Here is a 14,420-nt window from a genome sequence, read left to right on the forward strand (position 1 = left end):
GATTTTATTTTTCCTCGTGCGCCACACAACCTTGTTGTGAAAAATGTTTGTATTTTTGTCACCCTCTCTCAACCAATCCATCCTTGGTCTCTGCATCCACATCATTTCCTCACGGTACATAGTAATTTCATTATGTCCATTATTTCCCTTATCTCACTTTTTTCATCATTCATGCACATGAGATCCTCTAGCTTCCCGCGTGATAGCTCAATTTCACGTGTGACTGGCCCAAAGTTTGATTTACTCCAAGTATGCAATTTGTTCATCACAGCTCCCAGCCCATGGTGGATGTCGTCTATGGTCTCTTTCGGCCCAACGTCCGCCCATGACATCGCAACCCGCTCCGGCAGGCTAGGGTCACGTTCCCACATTATTAAATAATGCTTCTGAACTAGTCGTTAATTCTCTCTCTCCCCCCTACCTTATCCTCTCTACTGTAGCTTTGAGCGGAGGTTGTCCCGGTGACGTAAAATTCGGCCGCCCCTCTTCCTTTCTCCTCCGCCGGCGATGCCGGCCGGAGTGGGAAAGGACGGGGGGTGTGTCCGCCTGTAGTTGTAGGTCTTTTCTGCTTGTCGTCTTCATGGCGTTGTTGTGCTCTGTTCCGGGGTCTTCGAGCGGATCTTGGAGCTGGCAGATCTCTTCCATCTGCTGGCCTCTTTGGTGGTGGGTGGCGGGTGGTGCTAGATCTGGCAAGAGCTTTTTAAATAAGCTTGTTGGGGTCCAAGTTCTTTGGGTTGGCGTGGTGTTGCTTGCGGCCATGGGGGCCGTGGAGACCGTCGCCGCTGAAGATCTTCGGGATCTTCTGGTTTCTTCTTCTTCAGGTTTGAGCTGGAGATCTCTGGTGGTGATTGGGTTGGAGCGGGTGATGAGGAAGATGGGAGGATGCTTCGGTGATTTCCAGAGGATTTGGCCGGAGCGGAGCTCGGAGGCCGCTGGGGATTTGCCCCGACCGATATTCAACAGCGGGTTATATTCCGTCGGCTGCGGCGGATGGATCTTGCGGTTTGTAAAGAAGCTTGTCTTCGATGGCGTCTCCTCCAAGCTTCGTAAGAGGGATGGCTGTCTTCTCCATCTCCGGTACGGGATCGAGTTTGGTGGCCGGCGATGCCGAAGTGCTCAAGGACCTGGAAGGACTTTTCTGATGTTTTTTGTTTTTCCAGGGTGCTTTGTGCAATTTGTCCAACTCAGTTGTCTCTGGATGTTTCTGGTGTGTGTACGTGTGGGTTGTAATATGTGTGCTTATCTTTAATATATGTGGGTTTTTTCTCAAAAAAAAAAAAAAAATAATGCTTCTGTGCAGATCTCAGTCCCATAGACTCCTCTTTTTTACACTCCAGCAAGATCATGCAATGGTCCGAACATGGTGCCACCTTATGAACCACTATGTATTCAACAAAGATATTCCCCCAACTATTTTCTACAACAGCTCGATCTAATCCCACTTGAACATTTGGTTGTGGCTCCATAGAGTGGCGAGTCACTCAGGCTCGACGATAGACTTGATAGAGTTCATCACGTCGAAAATCTAAAGAGAGAATTTCTCGTCATCACGAAGGAGGAGGCAACACGTGACAAGATGTCACCATGGATCCGGTGTACATATAATGTAATACTATGAGGGTTGACATGTCATTCCACATCAACAACAAAGCTTTATTAAGAGAAATGTTGTTATGGTTGGAAACATTTAATTCTGGATGCGTTATATAAATTAATATTAATTGTAGTGTGATTGACACACGATACGTGAGTCCAAATGATAAAGAAACTATGTTGGACCCTAGCAACGCGATTAGTAGAATATATTGCGAGGGTCGGCTAGGATGGTGGCATGAGGGGGGATTTCGGGAGCGGCGGTTGCTCTCCAAACGGCTGGGGAGGGGGAGCGGTGGTTGCGATGATGGCGGGAGTGGGGCTTTCGGGATCGCTCTCCAGATGGTGGCGGGAAGGGGGAGGAGCAGCAGATGGCCGCCATGACGACGTTGATGGTTTAGGGTTTGTACATACCTAGTGTAGAGCATTTTTTTCCTAGGTGCGATTTCCAATATTTAAATATACTGTATTGATTCAGGTAAAGTAGTTATATTTGCCCTAAAAATTGTCATTATTAATTACAGAAAAAAAATTTGGGTGTGTGGAAAGAAAACCCAAGCTAGCCAGACAGCCTCCCCTTCCGTTCCTCTTCCTCACCTGAGTCCTGACCACCATCCAACCCGAGCCGCCGGCCCGCGCCCGCGTGACCTACAGCCGCCGGCCTCCGCCGCCGCCGGCGCCGCCTCGCCTCCCCAGCTCTTCACCTCCGACGCACGGCGCGCGCCACCCCCATCGCCCGTCCCCCTCCGCCCTAGTCGCGAGTCGAGGCGGCTCTGTCCTAAACCGAACCCCTACAGCTGCCGCCGTCTAGCGCCGCCCCCACGCGCGTCGCCCCCACGCGCGTCGCCGTCCGCCCTCACCGCGACGGCATCCCGGCTTCGCCCCGTCCGCAACCCTCGGCGGGCCGCCATTGATTGGGGTTTGAGGTACGAGTTCGTTCCCATCCCGCGATTACTCATTAATTCCCGCTGACCCGGCGATCCGAAACAGACGAATCGCACCGATTTCCGGGCGCACACCATCTAGATCCGCCCACCCGTCTGTTTATCTGTGAATTGTGGGGAAAGACTTTAGATTTCGAGTGAATTCTTGATTTCTTCTTCTTCTTCTCCCCGGATTGTGCCTGATTTGATTGTTTATTTTGACCAGCAGCAGCCGGTGGAGTTGTAGCTCGGTGGAGATTGATGATGGCCAACCACGAGCTGGTGCTGGGGCACGGGCAGGACGCGGCGGAGCTGGCGCTGGGGCAGAGCCACCACGACTTCGGGCAGGACCACCATCACCACCACCACCACGGGCTCGACCTGAGCCACCACGACCTCGTCCTCGGCCACCCGCAAGACCACCATGGCCTGGTGCTCGGCCAGGCGCACGACCACAACCTCGTGCTCGGCCACCACCACGACAACCATGAGCTGGTGCTCGGGCACGACCACCACACCGGCGATCTCGCGCTGGGGCAGGGGCACGAGGACGACTCGATGGACGACGGTGAAGGGCATCATGATCTCGGCGACTTGGCGCTCACTGAGCCGCATGCCCTCGGCGACGAGGACGATAACCTCGATCACCTCTCGCTCGAGCAAGCCCACGAGCTCGTGCTCCAGGCGGACGACGACGACTACTCCCACGGCCCTCTTGCCGTCGCCCCCGTGGTCCAGTCGCGGATGATGGTCGTGAGCACCGAGTTTCAGCTCGTGGTCGGGCAGGAGTTTCCGGATGTCATGAGCTGCCGCAGGGCTATCCGCAACACCGCCATCGCCTGCCACTTTGAGATCCAGACGGTCAAGTCGGACAAGTCACGGTTCACTGCCAAGTGCGCCGCTGACGGATGCCCCTGGCGCATCCATGCTGCAAAGCTTCCCGGAGTGCCCACTTTCTCCATCAGGACTATACTTGACAAGCATACTTGCGTGGGGATAAACCATCTTGGCCACCAGCAGGCGTCTGTTCAGTGGGTTGCGAGTACTGTTGAAGAGAGGCTGCGTGAGAACCCGCACTGCAAGCCCAAGGAGATTCTGGAAGAGATCCACAAGTCGCACGGGATCACGCTGTCGTACAAGCAAGCCTGGAGAGGGAAAGAGCGGATCATGGCAGCGGTTCGGGGCTCTTTTGAAGAAGGATATCGGCTCCTGCCTGAGTACTGTAGGCAGGTGGAAAGAACAAACCCAGGAAGCATCGCTCGCGTCTATGGGAACCCGGATGATAACTGCTTCCAGCGGCTCTTCATATCTTTCTACGCATGCATATATGGTTTTGTGAACGCATGCCGGCCGCTCATCGGTCTTGATAGAACTACTCTGAAAAACAAGTATCTTGGGACTTTGCTTCTCGCCTCTGCTTTTGATGGTGATGGTGCTCTCTTCCCTCTGGCATTTGGTGTGGTTGATGAGGAAACGGATGAGAACTGGGTATGGTTTCTGTCTGAGCTACATGAGTTGCTGGAGAAGAACACAGAGAACATGCCAAGGCTCACAGTTTTGTCAGATAGGCGCAAGGGTATAGTTGATGGAGTCGATTTCAACTTCCCAACGGCATTCCATGGGTACTGTATGCGCCATGTCAGTGATACTTTCCAGAAAGAGTTCAACAACTCAGTGCTTGTCAACCTTCTCTGGGAAGCTGCCAATTCGCTGACTGTGATAGAGTTCGAAACCAAGCTGCTGGAGATAGAGGATACATCGCAAGAGGCTGCTAGCTGGATAAGACGCTTGCCTCCTCGCCTCTGGGCCACCTCTTACTTTGAAGGGACGCGATTTGGCCACTTGACAGCAAACATCACGGAGTCGCTGAACTCCTGGATACTGGACGCCTCTGGCCTTCCCATAAATCAGATGATGGAGTGCCTCCGTCGCCAGCTCATGACGTGGTTCAACGAGCGGCGAGAGGCAAGCATGCAGTGGACAACCATCCTCGTGCCCGCCGCTGAGCGCCGCGTGCAGGAGGCCATCGAGTGCGCGCGGGGCTTCCAGGTCGCCCGCGCCAATGAGGCGGAGTTCGAGGTCATCTCGCCCCACGAGGGGACCAATGTGGTGGACATACGGAACAGGTGCTGCCTCTGCCGCGGGTGGCAGCTGTATGGCACGCCGTGCGCCCATGGCGTTGCGGCGCTCCTCTCCTGCAGGCAGAACGTGCACCGCTTCACGGAGAGCTGCTTCACCGTCGCGGCGTATCGTAAGACCTACTCGCAGACCATCCACCCGATCCCGGACAAGACCCTCTGGAACGAGATGTCTGATGGCCAGGGTCAGGCCGAGGAGGAGAACATGAGTATGGTGGAGGTTGTCATCAACCCGCCAAAGTCACTAAGACCGCCAGGGCGGCCAAGGAAGACGCGGGTCCGTGCGGAGGACCTTGGCAGGGTCAAGCGCGTCGTGCACTGCAGTCGCTGCAACCAGACGGGCCACTTCAGAACCACCTGCGCGGCTCCCATATAAGCCTCTGAATCTGCACACCTGCTGCTGTGAAGAAGAAAAAAAGAAGTTAGGAGTTAGCGTCTATTATGCAAACTTCCTGCTTGCAGATTAGCGAGTGTTTCTTTGGGTTATACAACGCTAGGTTTACATACTGCTGTTGGTTGGTTTAGCTGTGATGATGATGGTTTAATAATGTTATTAGCTTACTTTTTATTGCCCCTGCTAGACCGAGGGAAATATAAGAGTATTATGTGCTCAGGCAAGCTGAGGCTGTCACATGGAATGAAATCTGTATGTGACCCCTGAATCAAAATGGCAGGTACTGTATTGGACACCGATGCTGGTTGTGTGCAAGCTGTGGTAATTGAAACATACTTCCTTTTTTTAGGCTGTAGGTTTTGTCATGCTGCATTCTCTTGATACATAATGATCATTGTGTATAGAGCTGCTGCGATCCTGTTTTTGCCTCTGTGTGGTGTGAATTCATCATCATTTGTGTAATGTGTTGATGGAAAGTAACAGGCGTGGAAAGTTTCCAGTGTTGGTCAGACAGAGCTTGTTTAAACTGCAAGAGTTCCACATGAAATTCGTAGGAAACATTGAAGCAGCTCATGCGAAAAAATTCTGGGAAATTCATGTGTCCCACAAGTGACCAGATGCAGCAAGATCCATCGCCCGGTTGGAGATGTCATCCTGCTAGTCTGTTGCTCTGTGCCATGCTTAATCTATCTGTTAGTTTTGACGATTTTTGCTTTCTTAGGCTTTGGCTCTCTGTTCTTAGGATCGCGAGCACTCAGGCGGAGCTAGATCGAGGATCCGCCCAGAGGAAGAAGGAGACGACGACCAAGGAGGATGCTCGCCGGCGACGGCCGAGGAAGTTTTCAAGGAAATTCAGGTAGTAGCTAGCGGCCATCCACGTTGTACAAATTTCCAAGCTTACATTACATAGTGCGTGCTTGGTAACGCCGGAATGTTTTCAATAGAACGTTGTGCAGCTACAATGCTACATCGTTCACACTTTCTGCTCTACGGATAGCTGGAGCTCGGCCGCTGGCATTGACGCACCGAAGCTTGCTCGCCTCACGGCGCGTCGGCCTGCTTACCAAACTACGGCACGCCGGCGGCAGCAGTGGTCCGTGACTCAGCGCCACTGCTGCTCCCTTCTGTCCAGCCGGTGGTGGTTCAGCTGCTCGGCGCCTAGGCCACATCCCAGCTCCGGGGCCGGCGGGAATCCTGATGATGCTGCTGCGGCGGCGGCGTACGGGAGCCAATGATTGCCGCCGCCGGTGGGCCACCCGGACATCTGTTGCTGTAGCTCTGCCCTGCCGCCTCCGCTGATCTGGCCCTGTTCATCTGTCACATGCATGATGCATGATGCTCTGGGTTAATCGGTTAGTGTGAAAAAGGAAAAGCAAATGTTGCCATTTTTTCTTCAGCAACTGAATATTAACATGCATGATGTGTTCTTTTTATTAACAGCAAGTGTTTAGTGAGGTAATCACTGATCACTGGATAATGTATCACATTGTCACATACCATCTGGAGCATGGTGGTGGTGCTGCTGTCTGTGCTGGGGCGGTGATCGCCGCAGTCTGGGTACCCAAGCGTGGGGTTCGGCGGCGTTGTCGGCCTCGACGAAGGCCTGATCCAGATGCTCCTGTTCCTGCCGGAGCACCACGCCGTCGTGCTGACCTCCTCCGGCATCTCCAACTGGTCCCCATGCACCAGTGAACGGTTTGAGTTTCAGTGCAAGAGGAAATTCAGTCAGCTTGCACGGCGACTTACCGTCAGGCTCGTTCTCCGGTTGCCTAGTGCGGCTGAGTGGAGGACGTCGCCTCCAGCACCGCCCCCCGAGCACCCCAGGCTGAGCTCAAGATCAGGCTCGCTTTCCCAAGCTACAACAACATTCCCATTTTCAGAGCATGTCATTTGGTGATCACTGCAACCAAACTGAGTTGTTGCCATCAGCCAGAGAGTCCACTCACATTGCAGGCTGAGTTCGCCGCTGCATGCCGCCGCCTTGGGCTCCTCCAAGTTGGTCACCGCCTCCTCCCCGCAGCTTTCCATCGCGGCCTTGTCGTAAGCCCTGACCAATCAATCACAGCACAGCACACAGCAGAGGAAACATTCAATAAAGGACAGATAAAATTGGCAAAACGGAATTGGGGAGGAGATTGCATATGCATACTTTGCAGCATCCATCTCCGTGTCATACAGGCCAAGGTACACGAACCTGCAATGATCAGCACAAGGTACATATAGTCACAAGTTTTCATGTTCATATCTGTGGCAAGCTAACAGATGCTGTTCTGGCGAATAATCTCTGAAGATGTAGGTGGATTGCTTACTTCTTGCCCATGAGCTGGCCGATCCTGGCCTCCCACTTGCCGCACTTGTGCAGGGTGACGCCCCGGAACCTGGAGCTGCTCCGGACGAAGCCGGCGCCCTGCCGCCGCAGCACCTGCACGAAGTCCTCCTTGCTGCAGCTGCTCATCTGTCAATGCCAATGACATGGCAGCAAGAACAACAATGCTGTCATTGTCAGAAACCAAACATTGCAGACGAGGAAGATGCAAATAACTAACAAGGGAGTTCTTGATGAGCTGAAACGATCTTGTTGCTCACCTTCTTGATTTCCTCCTGGTAGTCGTCCAGGTTGAAGTTGATGTCGGCGTCGACGCCTCGGAACTTGATCGCAGCCTGGTCGTAGGCCCTGAAGGAAAATCAAATGGGTCAGGGTCTCAGGGAAACAAGTTTTTGCTCTTCAGACTTTGTTTTCTTTGATCTCATTTTCAAGACAGAAACAACGTGCATAGTTTTTTTAACCTTGCAGCTGCCTGCGCCGTGTCGAATCCACCTGCACAAAAGAAAATAACAGAGTCATGAGCAGAGCATTGGGGAGTAGATCGCCATGGAAGAAAGAAAATTTCTTAAAAGAAGAAAGAACTCACCCAGGTAAACCTGCTTCCCAGAGTCCCTGCAAGATCGAAGCACAGACAACAGAAGGTTATTGCAAGATCAACGGTCATCAGTCAATCACTGATCAGAAGAGGAGGGAGGCAGACCAAATGTGGGACTCCCAGCGGCCGGTGCGGCGGTAGAAGGTGACGCCGCGGTACTGGGAGCTCCTGGACCGCGGCCCGCGCCGGCTCTTCGCCCTCGACGCCGGCCTGGACCACCGCCCTGCCCCTGCCGCCGCCGCCGCCGCCGCGCCTGCCAGGACGCACCGTTCCACCGTCTGTTCCCGCTGCTCCACCGCCTGCTGCCGTTGCTGGGCCACCGTCGTCGTCGGGAAGAACTGCTGGGTGACGGCGGACGGCCGCGCTGCAGGGAAGCCGCCACCAAAGACGCCTCCCTCCTCATCGTCTCCGCGCGCGGCACCGAGCGCGATGCCGCCGGCGCTGTAGAAAATGGGCACCGCTGGTCTCTCGGTGGCCGCCGCCGCCATGGCCGGGTGCATGTGTATGATCGAGTTCTTGGCTCCGAATAAGAGTCGACAACCTTCTTGTTCTTGGCTTCTTGTACGTGATATATACTCGCAGGCAGGCTCGCAGCAGCAGGGCAGTAGGAGGTGGAATCTCTCGCTCAGTCTCGTGTCAATGTCCACTCTGCGTAAGTGTGTGAGTGATCAATGGCTTGCTCTGTGGTAAGAGAATCTGCAGGGTTTGGGGTTTGCTCTGGCTATTGATGATGGCGGAGGAGGGCTCAGCGGCAGCCAGACCTGTCGGCCTCCGCAGGGAGAGGAGATGAGAGGAAAGGGAAGGAAAAGATTTCGGAGCAGGGCTATCCGCCTATCCCATCACTTCAAGTCATGCATCATCTTTTTATGGCTCCTCCGTCTGTATCCATCTATGCATTTTCCCAGTTCTCACGACCTAACCACGCAATCACTGCCCCTGCCTCTCCTGGTTTTTTTTTATTAAGTCTTTTTTTTTTTTTTTGTAGTTGAGGAAAGTCTTTCAATTGTTAGAGCATATAGATGGGGGCGCTAGAGAGTATGTGGTTAGAGCATCTCCACCGGCGGCTTTCAAATAGGCACTGGCAGTTGGCACTGCCGTATGGGGGCGTCGACAGAACATTCTCTATTTGGGATGCTGCTCCCACACCGGCGCCCCCATACGCCAGCCCCGATAGATTCTAAAATTTAAAATCATATTTTTAAAACGATATTCATACGAAGTTCGAACAAAATTTGTACATATTTAATGCGAATGTAAACTAAAACATTAAAAAAAACATCTAGCTACGTTGGGAGTCGAAGGCGCTGAAGTCCAGGTCGTCGCCACGGAGGGCCGCCTGCGCCTCGGCCTCCTTTGGCGCCGGCATATCCGATGGTCCGGCGAGATCGACGAAGTTGGCACCGTGGTCCCTGGCGGACCACACCGCCACCTGCCGCGGGTCGATCGCGATATGCCGGTAGTCTTCGTAGACGGAGCTGCTGAGAATGAAGTTCTGGCAGGGGAACTCCATGTCATCGTCGCCACGGAGGGCCGCCTGCACCTCGGCCTCCTTCTCCCACCATGTCTTCTTCGCCGGCGGAAGTGGTGGCGAGGCTGCGGCGTCCTCCTCCTTGACGCGAGGGCGGCGGCCCGACCCCGTCGTCCGACGGGACGAAGCAGAGGACGCGCGCCTCGCCTCGTCGCAGATGACGACGCCTCCGGAAGGAGGCGCATGCGCGGCCGAGTGCACGTCGGGAGACGTGCCAGCCATGCGGCAGTTTGTACTGTACTGGCACGGGGATGCGGTGCCAGTACAATACGTCTGCCTCGTCGAGGCTGAGCTGCAACGAGCGGAGCACGCCGCCGCCGCTGCCGCCTACCTCGTCGTTGTGCGCCATCGTCGGCGGGGTGCGTGCGAGGTTTGCGCGGCGGTTGGACGGCGGGGAACAAAGAGAAGTGCGCGCCGCTGGGGTGTTTTAAGGGAGGCGGCAGACGCGCATTGAAGGCGCGTGGGTAAGGTAGGTGGACGCCGCGTGGCCAGTCGCCGCCCTCACCGTTTGGGTTTCCTCGCGGGAGGCCATTAACGCAGATGACCAACCTCCCCGCGTCGTTTCCGATGCGAACCGCCGCGTCCTCTCGCTGACAAGACGCTCCCACCCGCAAAAACTGTCGTTCCGCGACGTGCCCTTGGACAAGGGGCCGACACGGGGTTGCCGGCGCTTCTACTGGATTCGAAAAACCGCCGGCGCCGTTTGGGGCGCACCGGTGTGAGCCCATTTTCGCTGCCGGTTCCCAAAACGCTACCGGGGTCGCCGGTGGAGATGCTCTTACGGGGAGGTGCCGGTGCCTAGACGTCCACCCCATACGCCCCTACATATTTTTTGATATAATTTAAATTTGAAACAAATGAACTACAATACTTTATTGCAAGTTCAATAAATCTTTCTGCGTTCTGTGCCAAGATCATAGTTGCGTCTTCTACATTGGGTGTGCGCAGGCAGTTCTGTCTAAACACTACCACAATTGCCACGTAGTACATGCAATCAATGGATGTGGGCTTGGCCACACGCAAGTAGTCGTCCTGTGTAGTGTATCTCTTAGAGCATATCCAGCCGCGTTCCCCAAACCGCGCCGGATTGAGCGTTTGGGGGACGTGTTTCGTTCGTGCCGCGTTTGGGGGACGTCGCTCCCCAGTCGCGTCCCCCAAACAAAATTTTGCAAATTTTAAACTTAACGAGATTCGATTAAGATTTGTCCAAACTTACATAGATTCGAACGAAATTTGACTAAATTTAAACTAAACCTAATCTAGAACCACTTGCGGCGGCCGGAGGCGTCGTAGTACTGCTGGAAGTTGTACATCTCGTCGGTGACGACCTCCTGCTTGACGCGCTCGTCGACGGGCTCGTCCTTCACCGCGCCGCTTTGTCCTGCCTCGCCGTCGTCGGTGAGGTCCACCAGCGGCTCGCCGGAGTCGCGGATGGACAAGGCGATCGCCGCGTCCAGGTCACCCCTCCAGGCGTCCTTGTCGTTCATGGACGCCAAGAACGCCGCCCGCAGACCTGGGCAGTCCTCGGGGTTGTCGCTGCTGGCGATGAGCCGCTGCTGCCGCTCGTACTCCGCCAGCAGTGCCGCCTGCGACGCTTCCTCTGGCTCCTCCTTCACCTCCGGCTTCGGGATGAGGAGGGCGCCGCCGCGCCTCCCTTGCTGCCGCCGGCTGCCGCTGCCGCTGCCGCCACGCCTCGTGTTGACGGGCGTCGCCGGCTCCTCTTTCACCTCCCGTTTGGGGACGGTGTACGGGGCCGACCGGTAAGACGAGGACGGCGTCGATCGCGCCGGTCCTGAGGAAGAAGAGTGCGAGGAGGACGAGTACGTCGTCCTCCTCGGCAGCCATTGAGGAGACGGCGGCGGTGACGACGGCATCTCCAGCCTTGGAGCGCCGTTGCGGATGCCGCGGATGACGTTCTCGAGGGTGCGCCCCGGAACGCCCCAGAACAGGGCGCGGCCGTCCTTGTTCCAGCTATTGGGGCCGCCGACGAGCCCGTCGGTGCTGTGCATCTCGACGTCGTACTTCGCCTGGAAGTACGACGTCCACCAGGCGTCGTTGTTGTTGGGCGCCCACGTCGGATCCAACCGCTCCTCGGCGGTGAGTTAAGCCCGACGGGCCTTGATGGCGTCCCTCCATTGGTCCGTGCGCGGCTTCGGCGGCGGCGGAACGCCAATGCCGTTCACGGCCATCTTCCAGCCGCCGCTGCTTGGCAGCCGCATGTCCGGCGGGACTGGATAGCGGGCGTTGTACAGCGCCCACGCCTCCGCCACGGTGAGGCTGCCGCGGCCGAAGCCGTTCGCCGCGGCGATCTTGCGGGAGGACGAGCTCGACATTTTTGGAGCGGCGAGGAGAAGATCTGGGAGGGGGGAGGCGGCGGCGACGAGATGGTTTGTGAGCGGTGAGAACTGCAGGGCGTCTTTAAACAGCGGCGGCAGCGGGTGGTTGCACGCAATAACGCCGGCGCGGACGGCCACGCGGCCATGCACGACGAGACGCGTCCCTGCGTCGCCTGGGAAAACAGGGACGCCATTAACGTCGCTTGACCAAAGGTAGGCGACGGGGTTTTAGGCTTCCGAGCCTCTGACGCGTCGGGCCCGCGTCGGTTCGACTCGCTTTTCGTTGTGTCCGGCGTGCCCGGAGCGTCCCCTGTGGGACGGGGACGGGCTCGGGGCGCCGGACACCGTATGGGGGCGCGCCGGACAAAAATAGGCTTTGGGGGACGCGGCTGGAACGGTTTTTTGGTCCGGCGCGCTCCAAATCCCTTTGGGGGACGCTTTGGGGGACGCGGCTGGAGATGCTCTTAGCATTCCATATGCAAGCATCCGGAGGGCGACCGTGCATTTCTGAATCGTGGAGAAACCAAGCAAGCCAAGGGCGTTTCTCTCCAAGTTTGAAGTAGTCGGCATCCCTTAAATTCTCGACAATCTTCAAAAAAATCTTCTTGCTCATGATGAAACTGTCATCCCCGTGCAATGGATCATCGCCAAAGTAATCGGCATACAACATGTAGTATCCTCAGCCTCAGCTTGCTCTTGCGGCGCCCTAGCATGGAACCACCAATTCACGGCTTATTCTCTTCGTCGATGGCTTCCTCGTTGATACGTCTCCGACGTATCTATAATTTCTTATGTTCCATGCTTGTTTTATGACAATACCTACATGTTTTGTTCACACTTTATGTCATTATTATGCGTTTTCCGGAACTAACCTATTGACGAGATGCCGAAGTGCCAGTTCCTGTTTTCTGCTGTTTTTGGTTTCAAAAATCTTAGTAAGGAAATATTCTCGGAATTGGACGAAATCAACGCCCAAGATCTTAAAATCCCGCGAAGCTTCCAGAACACCCGAGAGTCGCCAGAGGGGGGCCACAGGCCCACCAGATGATAGGCTGGCGCGGCCCAGGCCTTGGCCGCGCCGCCCTACTGTGTCGTCGCCTCGCCGATCCTCCGACTCCGCCTGTTCGCCTATTTAAAGGTCCCTGACCTAAATCTTCGATACGGAAAAGCCACGGTACGAGAAACCTTCCAGAGCGAAGCCAAGATCTGGGGGACAGGAGTCTCTGTTCCGGCACGCCACCGGGACGGGGAAGTGCCCCCGGAAGGCTTCTCCATCGACACCGCTGCCATCTCCACCGCCATCTTCATCAACGCTGCTGTCTCCCATGAGGAGGGAGTAGTTCTCCATCGAGGCTAAGGGCTGTACCGGTAGCTATGTGGTTAATCTCTCTCCTATGTACTTCAATACAATGATCTCATGAGCTGCCTTACATGATTGAGATTTATATGAGTTTTGTATCACAATTCATCTATGTGCTACTCTAGTGATGTTATTAAAGTACTCTATTCCTCCTGCACAGTGTAATGGTGACAGTGTGTGCATCGTGTAGTACTTGGCGTAGGTTATGATTGTAATCTCTTGTAGATTATGAAGTTAATTATTGCTATGATAGTATTGATGTGATCTATTCCTCCTTTCATAGTGTGAAGGTGACAGTGTGCATGCTATGTTAGTACTTGGTTTAGTTGTGTTGATATATCGTGCACTCTAAGGTTATTTAAACATGAATATCGAATATTGTGGAGCTTGTTAACTCCGGCATTGAGGGTTCGTGTAATCCTACACAATTAGTGGTGTTCATCATCCAACAAGAGAGTGTAGAGTATAGCATTTATCTATTTATTCTGTTATGTGATCAATGTTGAGAGTGTCCACTAGTGAAAGTATAATCCCTAGGCCTTGTTCCTAAATACTGCAATCACTGCTTGTTTACTGTTTTACTGCATCTCTACTGCCTGCAATATTACCACCATCAATCACACGCCAGTTGTAGCATCAAGCTATTTTCTGGTGCCGTTACTACTGCTCATATATATTCATACCACCTGTATTTCACTATCTCTTCGCCGAACTAGTGCACCTATACATCTGACAAGTGTATTAGGTGTGTTGGGGACACAAGAGACTTCTTGCTTTGTGATTGCAGGGTTGCATGAGAGGGATATCTTTGACCTCTTCCTCCCTGAGTTCGATAAACCTTGGGTGATCCACTTAAGGGAAACTTGCTGCTGTTTTACAAACCTCTGCTCTTGGAGGCCCAACACTGTCTACAAGAATAGAAGCACCCGTAGACATCAAGCACTTTTCTGGCGCCGTTGCCGGGGAGGAAAGGTAAAAGGTACTCACACTCCGGATCTCGACTACTAAGCTATTTTCCGGCACCGTTGTAAGTACTCGAAGCTATTTCCTTTAGATCCTGCAATTGCATCTTTTTGTTTCTTGTTTTACACTAGTTTGGCATAATGGAAAGCAACATGGAGCTTTTTATTCTTTTTCCTGAGTTAAGACATGGATGGTTTGATGCGAAAATTAAAAAACCCATGGAACATATTAGTATGAATACTTTGAACACCATTGTTGCTAATG

The 14,420-nt window shown here is 54.3% G+C and overlaps 2 protein-coding genes across 4 annotated transcripts; one reads left to right on the forward strand and one right to left on the reverse strand.

Moving 5' to 3' along the window:
* The first annotated feature begins 2,169 nt into the window (after positions 1-2,169).
* Positions 2,170-5,396, forward strand: LOC127316688 (uncharacterized). Of its 2 annotated transcripts, none has more exons than XM_051347140.1 (2): positions 2,170-2,519; positions 2,743-5,396. In XM_051347140.1, exon 2 carries the CDS (start codon positions 2,778-2,780, stop codon positions 5,028-5,030), a length of 2,253 nt encoding a protein of 750 aa, XP_051203100.1. In that variant the 5' UTR covers positions 2,170-2,519; positions 2,743-2,777; the 3' UTR covers positions 5,031-5,396. The 2 variants fall into 2 exon arrangements, with proteins under 2 accessions (XP_051203100.1, XP_051203101.1); XM_051347141.1 differs by having other exon boundaries at positions 2,746-5,396.
* Positions 5,397-5,859: 463 nt separating this feature from the next.
* On the reverse strand, positions 5,860-8,793 carry LOC127316689 (APETALA2-like protein 4). 2 transcript variants are annotated; one of them, XM_051347143.2, is made up of 10 exons: positions 8,075-8,793; positions 7,961-7,986; positions 7,836-7,866; positions 7,635-7,722; positions 7,358-7,503; positions 7,198-7,242; positions 6,995-7,095; positions 6,795-6,904; positions 6,546-6,719; positions 5,860-6,362 (listed from the first exon to the last, which is right to left on the reverse strand). In XM_051347143.2, the coding sequence occupies exons 1-10, from the start codon at positions 8,467-8,469 to the stop codon at positions 6,207-6,209; spliced, it is 1,272 nt and encodes a 423-aa protein (XP_051203103.1). In that variant the 5' UTR covers positions 8,470-8,793; the 3' UTR covers positions 5,860-6,206. The 2 variants fall into 2 exon arrangements, with proteins under 2 accessions (XP_051203103.1, XP_051203102.1); XM_051347142.2 differs by having other exon boundaries at positions 5,860-6,354; positions 8,075-8,788.
* Positions 8,794-14,420: the final 5,627 nt, after the last annotated feature.

Source organism: Lolium perenne, chromosome 7, assembly GCF_019359855.2.
Source record: "Lolium perenne isolate Kyuss_39 chromosome 7, Kyuss_2.0, whole genome shotgun sequence".
Taxonomy (NCBI): Eukaryota; Viridiplantae; Streptophyta; class Magnoliopsida; order Poales; family Poaceae; genus Lolium; species Lolium perenne.